The sequence below is a fragment of the Notolabrus celidotus genome, chromosome 14 (assembly GCF_009762535.1).
Source record: "Notolabrus celidotus isolate fNotCel1 chromosome 14, fNotCel1.pri, whole genome shotgun sequence".
NCBI classification, from domain to species: Eukaryota; Metazoa; Chordata; class Actinopteri; order Labriformes; family Labridae; genus Notolabrus; species Notolabrus celidotus.
In genome coordinates this window covers 20,749,081-20,757,029 of record NC_048285.1, presented here as the reverse complement: position 1 = coordinate 20,757,029, position 7,949 = coordinate 20,749,081, and the positions used below count along the sequence as shown (strand labels likewise).

The 7,949-nt window shown below is 41.8% G+C and overlaps 1 protein-coding gene and 1 long non-coding RNA gene across 2 annotated transcripts; one reads left to right on the top strand and one right to left on the bottom strand.

Moving 5' to 3' along the window:
- Window positions 1-488: 488 nt before the first annotated feature.
- LOC117824879 lies at window positions 489-2,802 on the bottom strand. Its single transcript, XR_004633740.1, has 3 exons — window positions 2,370-2,802; window positions 716-786; window positions 489-577 (listed from the first exon to the last, which is right to left on the bottom strand). It is a non-coding gene; the product is annotated as an uncharacterized LOC117824879 (long non-coding RNA).
- Window positions 2,419-5,478, top strand: p2ry1 (purinergic receptor P2Y1). Its single transcript, XM_034700368.1, has 2 exons — window positions 2,419-2,816; window positions 3,056-5,478. Exon 2 carries the CDS (start codon window positions 3,085-3,087, stop codon window positions 4,144-4,146), a length of 1,062 nt encoding a protein of 353 aa, XP_034556259.1. The 5' UTR covers window positions 2,419-2,816; window positions 3,056-3,084; the 3' UTR covers window positions 4,147-5,478.
- The last annotated feature ends 2,471 nt before the right edge of the window (window positions 5,479-7,949 follow it).

Here is a 7,949-nt window from a genome sequence, read left to right as displayed (position 1 = left end):
AAAGCAACTGTTTAATTTTTTGCTAAATAAATACACACATACAATAGGTGCAAAATCTTTAAATCAACATTGTTTGTCAACTCGTCAATGTCTTTGGTAGGTAGGAGGGTAAAAAGCGATAATGTTAAGAGAGCAGGTGGTTGTTGAAATTAGAACCCCTCCAGGGTAAGCTTCATGTTGGGGTCCTGCTCACCCTGTCAGGGTTCTACATTGCCTAACAACCCATTCACAATACATAAACCTTTACATATATATTAAGATATGACTGAGTCTTGCCTGTAAGATGGGACTGGATATTTTACTGTCTTGATGTAGGGTCCTTGTTGATAACATGATTTCTAGACCTGCTCTGTTTATAAATTGTGTTGAGATAACATTTGTTGTGATTTGGCGCTATATAAATACAGTTTGATTGATTGACACATGTCATATGTTATTCCTTTAACTGATGTTAATATGAAAGATGTGTAACCACATTCAACTACACCTTATTGCAGCTGGCTGGTTCAATAATCCTGTGTTGTGTTTGAAAGGATGAAGGGAGACTTGATGGAATCTCTAGACCAACACTTTATATCTGAACAGGAAAGGACATATGCTGGTCAGTTGCACAGTGGCTCATTCAATGGATCATAAAGCACACTACAAGGAATAACAACAATATTAGCAACTAGCTTAATTATAAATGTACCGAGTGCTGCGCTCTGACACTTACCTCCAGCAGGTCTACATACACTGGCACAGCATTCCAGCTGCCCGGCGAGCACACCTTGGAGAGGGGGCGCTCTAGAGACACAAGTACATGTAACAAACAATTACACACTTACACTCTAGAGAAAGTGGGAAAATATGAAACACAGCACGCGTTGTAGATGCAATTACACATTGAAAATATTTTATATAAGCTGAATATCTTGGAATCCCTATTGTAAGATCAATATGTACATTTTCTCTTTAAAACAAGTAACTCTGGATGGCTTGCTGAGAACAAAACATTTGGTTAAAATGCTTTAAATATCACATTGTTTAATGGGGAATAATGTGATTTTTGCATTTTCTTTTCTCTTCATTGTTATTGTTCACTTTGATTTGTTATTGGTGGAAAGGTTAGTATGGCATCTGTTTGGAAACACTTTATTTCACAGTACAATTTCATCACAAATTCCTGAGAGTGTTGCTGGAGGGGAATCAGTAATTTCACAATACTTACTGGAAATGAAGGACTGTCTCAAAACAACCTACATAATTAATAATAGCTTTTTAGTTTGTTATTTCAAAGGGGAACCTGGGAATATTGCACTTATGTTAGGGACTGTAAAAGCAGTGCAGAATTCCCAGGTTCCCTTTCTAACGCTTTTAACATAGAGCTATATAATTGGCCTTAATGGACCTTCTCATTTTCTCTACCATAGGACCAAATTAAACATCTTTAGAATACCCTTTAGATATAATTTCTTTATAGTGATAGAAGACTACCTGGAAAATAAAATGTCACCATTATTTTGCCCACTGGTTTGATAAGCACATAGGTGTACATATTGCCTCCTTAACATGGTTTATTTTATTGTTGGAAAGGCCACCATCTTACGCCCCATCTTACATCCTCCAGAGACCCTAATGTATATCCATCTTGTGTCAGGCCTTTACCCTCTTTCTTTTAAATACCATCCATTAGATAATCACTGCCTTCTTGGCTTCTTCCCCTTTTCACAATTTCGAGGATGTCTGGAATCCCAGCATAATTAACTTAACCTTTGGCTCTCTCTTTCCAAGGCTGATCCCTTTACTACTTCACTATTCTCCACCATCCGTCTGCTGTATCTGCCAGTCCCTGTCCTTGGCTCTGCCCCACATGTCTGTCTCAGCGTTATAGGAGACACTAAATGACCATCTTGATGTAGAAAACAATGATTCATTGTTTTATGTGCGTGTGCCCTGTCTAACTATCCCCCATTTATGTCCTAATGAATAACTCCTTGCTGTTTATGATTGACAGTCTCTGTGGAGGAATATGTCATGCATATCTGAATGACAGCAAGAAACCGATCACAATGAAATATCATTTTAGTGCATTATAGCTCTGCCCAATTTACATTTAATGACAATGAATGGGTTTCCTCTCAACACTTCCATACAATATTAAATGGATACATCCAAAATATTATTTCAAAACCTTGTGGCATGGTAAGTAGTGCATAATATGTTTAAATGGCTTCTTTCTTGCACAATTCTACAAAAGTGCTTCGTTTTAAAAATCTCCCGTGGTTGGAAAGGGATACGAAATGAGAGAGTTGTGTTACTAAGTTATCTTTACGCTTGAACAAATCACAATAAATGCACTAAATGTGCAATTCTGCATATTTATATACCCATATACTGCACGTGCATGCAGGTCAGATGTGTTCAGGGTCCAGTGGGAGGAGGGAGGAACAGACAAGAGCGCGTTTGGAGTCGGGAAGCAGCTCGGTGGTTTTGAGCTGTGCGCACCTCCCCTCTCCACAGCGCGGAGAGCCTCCTCTCGCCTGCTTGCAATTCCTGCTCTTCGTGCCAGAGCCTGCAGCTGTCTCCGGCGCGTCCCACCGCCGCTGTTGTGGGAAATCGTCGCCCCTGCATGACGAGCCGACGGCGGACTCCTTCCCCCCTTTCAGTGTCAACGCAAAACCAGAAGGATAACGCAACTTTTTAAAACAATTTCCAACACTGTGAGGAGACTGAATGAAGACACCTGACAGCTCGTAACGCCTCATCCGTGTGTTGACTGAAATCTTTGACTCTGTGAAGGCTACAGGAATGTGGAATACAAGTCATTCTCAGCGGTGGGTGTTGTAATACGTTAATTTTACTGTGTGTGTTTGTGTGTGTGAAACACTTGTGTGTTTATTACACAGCACGTAGGCGTTACGCAAAATTAAGTTTGAAGCAGAATTGTCGAGTCTGTGCATGACTGGGTTTGAATGCAAACAGCAGATCACTCGCCTGCTATTTTGTGTTAAAGACAGTGTTTATACCAAATTTTAGGCTCATGTGTCCTCATGTGTCACTCCCTTTCATGCAGTAAAAGGACCTGCCTCCACCCCTGACACCATGACCACAGACCTGAACTTGACCTCCCTGCTGAATGTGACTGATCTGCACAACCACACAAGAGGATGTTCCCTCACCAAGACTGGTTTCCAGTTCTATTACCTGCCCACCGTCTACATCATGGTCTTCATCACGGGGCTGGTGGGCAACAGCCTGGCTATCTGGATGTTTGTGTGCCACATGAGACCGTGGAGCAGCATCTCCGTCTACATGTTCAACCTGGCACTGGCTGACTTCTGTTACGTGCTCTCGCTGCCCTTCCTCATCTTCTACTACTTCAACAAAACTGACTGGATTTTTGGGGACATTTTATGCCGACTGCAGCGTTTTATATTCCACGTGAACCTGTATGGGAGTATTCTGTTTCTAACCTGCATCAGCGTGCATAGGTACACTGGTGTGGTGCACCCGCTCAAGTCTCTGGGACGATTGAAGAAGAAAAACGCAGTGATTACCAGCGCGTTGGTGTGGGTTGTAGTTGTTATAGCTATCTCGCCCATCCTCTATTACTCCAGGACCGGCTTAAAGCGTAATGCAACCACTTGTTATGACACCACAACTGAGGATGAACTACCTGGTTATTTTATCTACAGCATGACTTTGACTGTGTTTGGGTTCTGCATCCCTTTCATCATCATATTTTGTTGCTATGGCATGATAGTGAAAGCCTTAATCTGCAACGACATGAACAATGCCCCCCTGCGGCAGAAATCCATCCACCTCGTCATCATCGTGCTGGCAGTCTTCGCAGTTTCCTATCTGCCTTTCCACGTGATGAAGAACCTGAACATGCGAGCCAGGCTGTACTTCCAAAGCCCAGATATGTGCGACTTTAACAACCGTGTGTACGCCACCTACCAGGTGACAAGAGGACTAGCCAGCCTCAATAGCTGTGTGGATCCCGTTCTTTACTTCCTGGCTGGAGATACGTTCAGGAGGAAGTTGTCACGGGCCACGAAAAAGCCTTCCAAGAAAGGGGACCATGTCCTGCAGTCTAAGAGCGAGGAGACGGCTTTGAACAGCCTGGCTGAGTTTGTGGAGAATGGGGAACGCAGGCTGTGACAATAGTCGTGGGTGTGGACCTGTGTTAGATCTAGAAAAGCATGATGGACTTTGTATTGAGTAAATAAATGCACTGTAGGGTCTGAAGGCAGTGTGTCAAACAGGATGGGCAGTGGTTTTATTGAACTGTAGGATACATACTCTATATTCAACCCTGTAATAACCATCACTCGCTTGCAGCCTGTTGATGTTGATAAGCTACCGTACTGTATTGTCCCGTACACGTATTGTACTCTTAATGTTAGAGCCATCTCTTGTCATTCCTATTGAGTAGAAAGTGTTGCTTACACTTGAGAGAAAATGAACATCGTGACCAGGGAAGCATGGGGAAATGTTTCCCTATAAGCTTTAATCTCCTGCTCATCAATTTGTTCTGGAAAAATAGGTGCAAGAATGGATAACATCTTTCCCTTCCCCCCGGCTGATGCTTAATCAATACCTATTAAGCAGGTGAGAGCGTGCGCTTAAGGAAGTGTACCTGAGATGGCTCTTAGTCGAAAAAGTAAATGCACTGAACCTGATTTTTGCTGCATGGATGTGCCGTGCAGACATTGTAATGCACTATGACCGGGGACTCTCAGCACAGAGGGCCACCCATCACTCCTCATTTATCCCTCCATCTATTACTGACTGAGGGGAGGATTGTGGTCGACTAGTTTTTCATTTTGACAGCTCTGAGGTTGAGGTCTGCAACGGCTCTGTTACCACAATCTTTCTCTGCTTGTTAACCTGTTTTCAACAGAAAAAAAGAGAAGATAATACTTACAGTATTTTTGCGTATATAAAACTATGATGAATGTTTTTTTTTTAGGTGTAATGTACAGGATGTTGTGACGTTCCAGAGTAGTGTTGTTGTTGATTTGTGCTAGTCGGTATCACTAATCGAGACCTTTAGTGCATGAGTCCAGTATCAAAAACCACCAGTGACACACTGACTAACCACAGCCAGTTGTAACTACTTGTATTTTTTGCAGCATTTGTGATAAATAACACAAACACACGCACACTCAATCACCTTCTTTCGACTCCATCAACATATTGAAGACTTGTCTGTATGAGATACCTCAAAGTAAATTCTGCACTGTGTCCGTGTTTTGACAGGTAATCATTTCTCTTTTGTACCATGCCGCCATCACTCTGGAGAATTGATTGTGGAGCTGTCTCTGTATATATTTTAACCTGGACTGTGTAGATGTTTGATGTCAGTACTAATGCATTTGTAAATCTGTAATGTGGTCAGCTATTGTCAAGAAAAGGAAATGAATCACCTGTACAGGATATCTGGGGCCACATGCATCTTTGTCAATAAATTTTTATATTTAAAACATGCCAGACAATGTAACATGACTCACATAATTATTGTAAGGTGTTTGGTTTTTGGCTACTGAAAACCCAAATCCACAATTGCCTTCTATCTTGGTTGTTATCCACACAATAATTTGTGCCAAACTGAAACACTGGTTTTGAAAAATGATGCCATTATTTTACTCTATTATGTTAAAGCTGCTGTTGGTAGGAATGGTGTAAAGAACTTTTTTCTGATGGGTTTGGAGAAAAGGTCATAATACTGATCGGTACTCATTGGCAAGTGGAGTAATTTGAGACTATTGCGAAATCTCTGCGTTTTCCTATGCCTTTGTATCAAGCAATGTTATTATTCCCCTCGTTCCCATTATCTTAGCCCAATCATAGCTAATGTCCAATCCTCTGTCCTGATTGGTTAAGGGGCGGCCCCCACTACGTCCTCCGATTGGTTATGAGTCCAGCACTATCATGACTGCACACTCCGATCTGTGTTGGGGGGGTTAGAGGAAATCTGGTTGGGAGGAATAGTGATGACATTCAAAGTCCCTCTCTCTGAACAGATGTTTACTCTGTGACTACCAACAGCAGCTTTAAGTGGTGTCAGTTGGTTGATCTATTTTCGTTAGCATGTGTTTTGTGTTGGAAGGAGTTAAAGCTAACCCTAAAAATCTTTAATTAAGCATTGCCTCAATATTTGTTCAATACAGAATATTATCATACAATTCATACTGAGCATGGCATCTCATTGACTATGTAAGGTTGCAAATTCAAAGTATGCTTTTTTATATTTGTATGCTAACAAAGTCAAACAGACGTACAGCAGCTCTTGAAAAGGTACAATAGTGGAGCTAGCTAGCTAGAGGCTGCAAACAAATGTTAGTAATAAGTTTGCGTGGTCAAACACATACTCAGATTCAGTAGCTGTACAAGTAATGGATGTTTATAGCTGCTGAATTCTATATACAGCCTGATTGGCATGTTAGCTTGCGTCAGAATACAAATACATTGTTCATGAAGTCATATCACGTGGAGAGGACTTGCAACATACAAAATTTAAAGTTAATAGTCAGTGGGCAGTACATAATCTGAGTATGTAGGAGGTACTATGTTATGTAGTTTCAGATAGGGCCTATATAATAAAAATAAGTTGTGCTAACGCTGCATTTGCTAATTGCTAACTCTAATATAGATAGTATAGCTTTATGAAACTCACCATGAGTAGCACATTGAATGGAATTCGTTCATGTGGCAGTCCTGCTTCTGCTTCCTTCCCTTGTTGTTAATCAGTCAACTCAAACATAGTTTTAGGGGCTGCTGCTAAAAAAGTGCTGCTTAAAAGTGCCATTGTTGTGAGCCAGGAAATGCCAATCAAAATGTTATCAGCCATACCCACACAGTTTTGTGTATTTACAGAAAAGAAGAGATACTTTTTTACTCTGATTTCTGTGGATGCTCAGTGGAACTCAAACTATATTTCCAGAAGCTTCAATTCTGTGATTTAAAGCACTTGTGCCCTTCTTCACAACAGCAGCCACGCTTGTTCTTAAACGTGTGCACTGTTACGAGTGAACACACTGTTTGCTTTTGAGACTTTCGTGCAGAAGAGTTTTGCCCTCTGTTCCTCTTCCTTTGCACCGTTGTTGACATTATTTTTCGGTACAGCCAGGAGGAAGTGATGGGGACGAGGCAGGAATAAAGAGTGGCACCTTTTTTTCTCCTGGCTTATCCTGAGACAGCTTTTGTGTCCGTCACAATAGTGCAGCTTTATTGATGCAGACAAGGGTGTGAGGCTGTCGCCAGGACCCCAGGGCTGCACGCTGGTGTGGGCACAGGAAACCAACCAACCTTCTTCCTCCAAACAGCCCCGTGTATACAAGCAGCTTTTGATTTCCTGCCTTTGAGGTGCCAACTGCGTAACCGGCCTTGGCAAATGTGTGCGTGTGTATCTATGTGTTTCTGTGTTACAAAGCCTGAAGGCTATTCAGACCTTACTCAAGTGGGTGGCTGTTGTAGCCATTATTTAGTTTTTTTGTGTAACGGATTCTTTTTTTTGTTTTATCCTCAAAAGAGCCTCTTTGGGCTGTAAATGGATTATAGTAATATTATTTATTTGCATCCACACCAGTTAAATAGAGGAATATATGTCTTCTGTGCTCTGTGCACATGTGGTTAGATGAAAGGGAGGTTAAATTGAGCCAGCGCCAAATCTCAAGCCAACATCGGTGCTCTAGAGCCCGAGTGTCAAATCTTAACTTGCAGAAAGTTGGGACGCTGCCAAAATCTCCTCCCTCCTTTTTCAACCACCTTTCACCTCTTTTCTTGCACATCCTCCTCTTTCTATTCCAAAGCTAGAATTAGAAAAGGCGTTTTTGTCCCTCTGCTACAGGGGAGTAGTGGTTGAATGAGTGTTGGAGAAAAAGACGAAGGAGAACAGAAGGAAGAGTCAAGTGTGAAGAGTAATGGCAGCCACAGAGAGAATGGTTTGTGTGGGCTTTCTT

Bases quoted from the DNA above. Each gene is read 5' to 3' on its own strand.
- p2ry1 (XM_034700368.1), top strand. From the start codon at position 3,085: ATGACCACAGACCTGAACTTGACCTCCCTGCTGAATGTGACTGATCTG.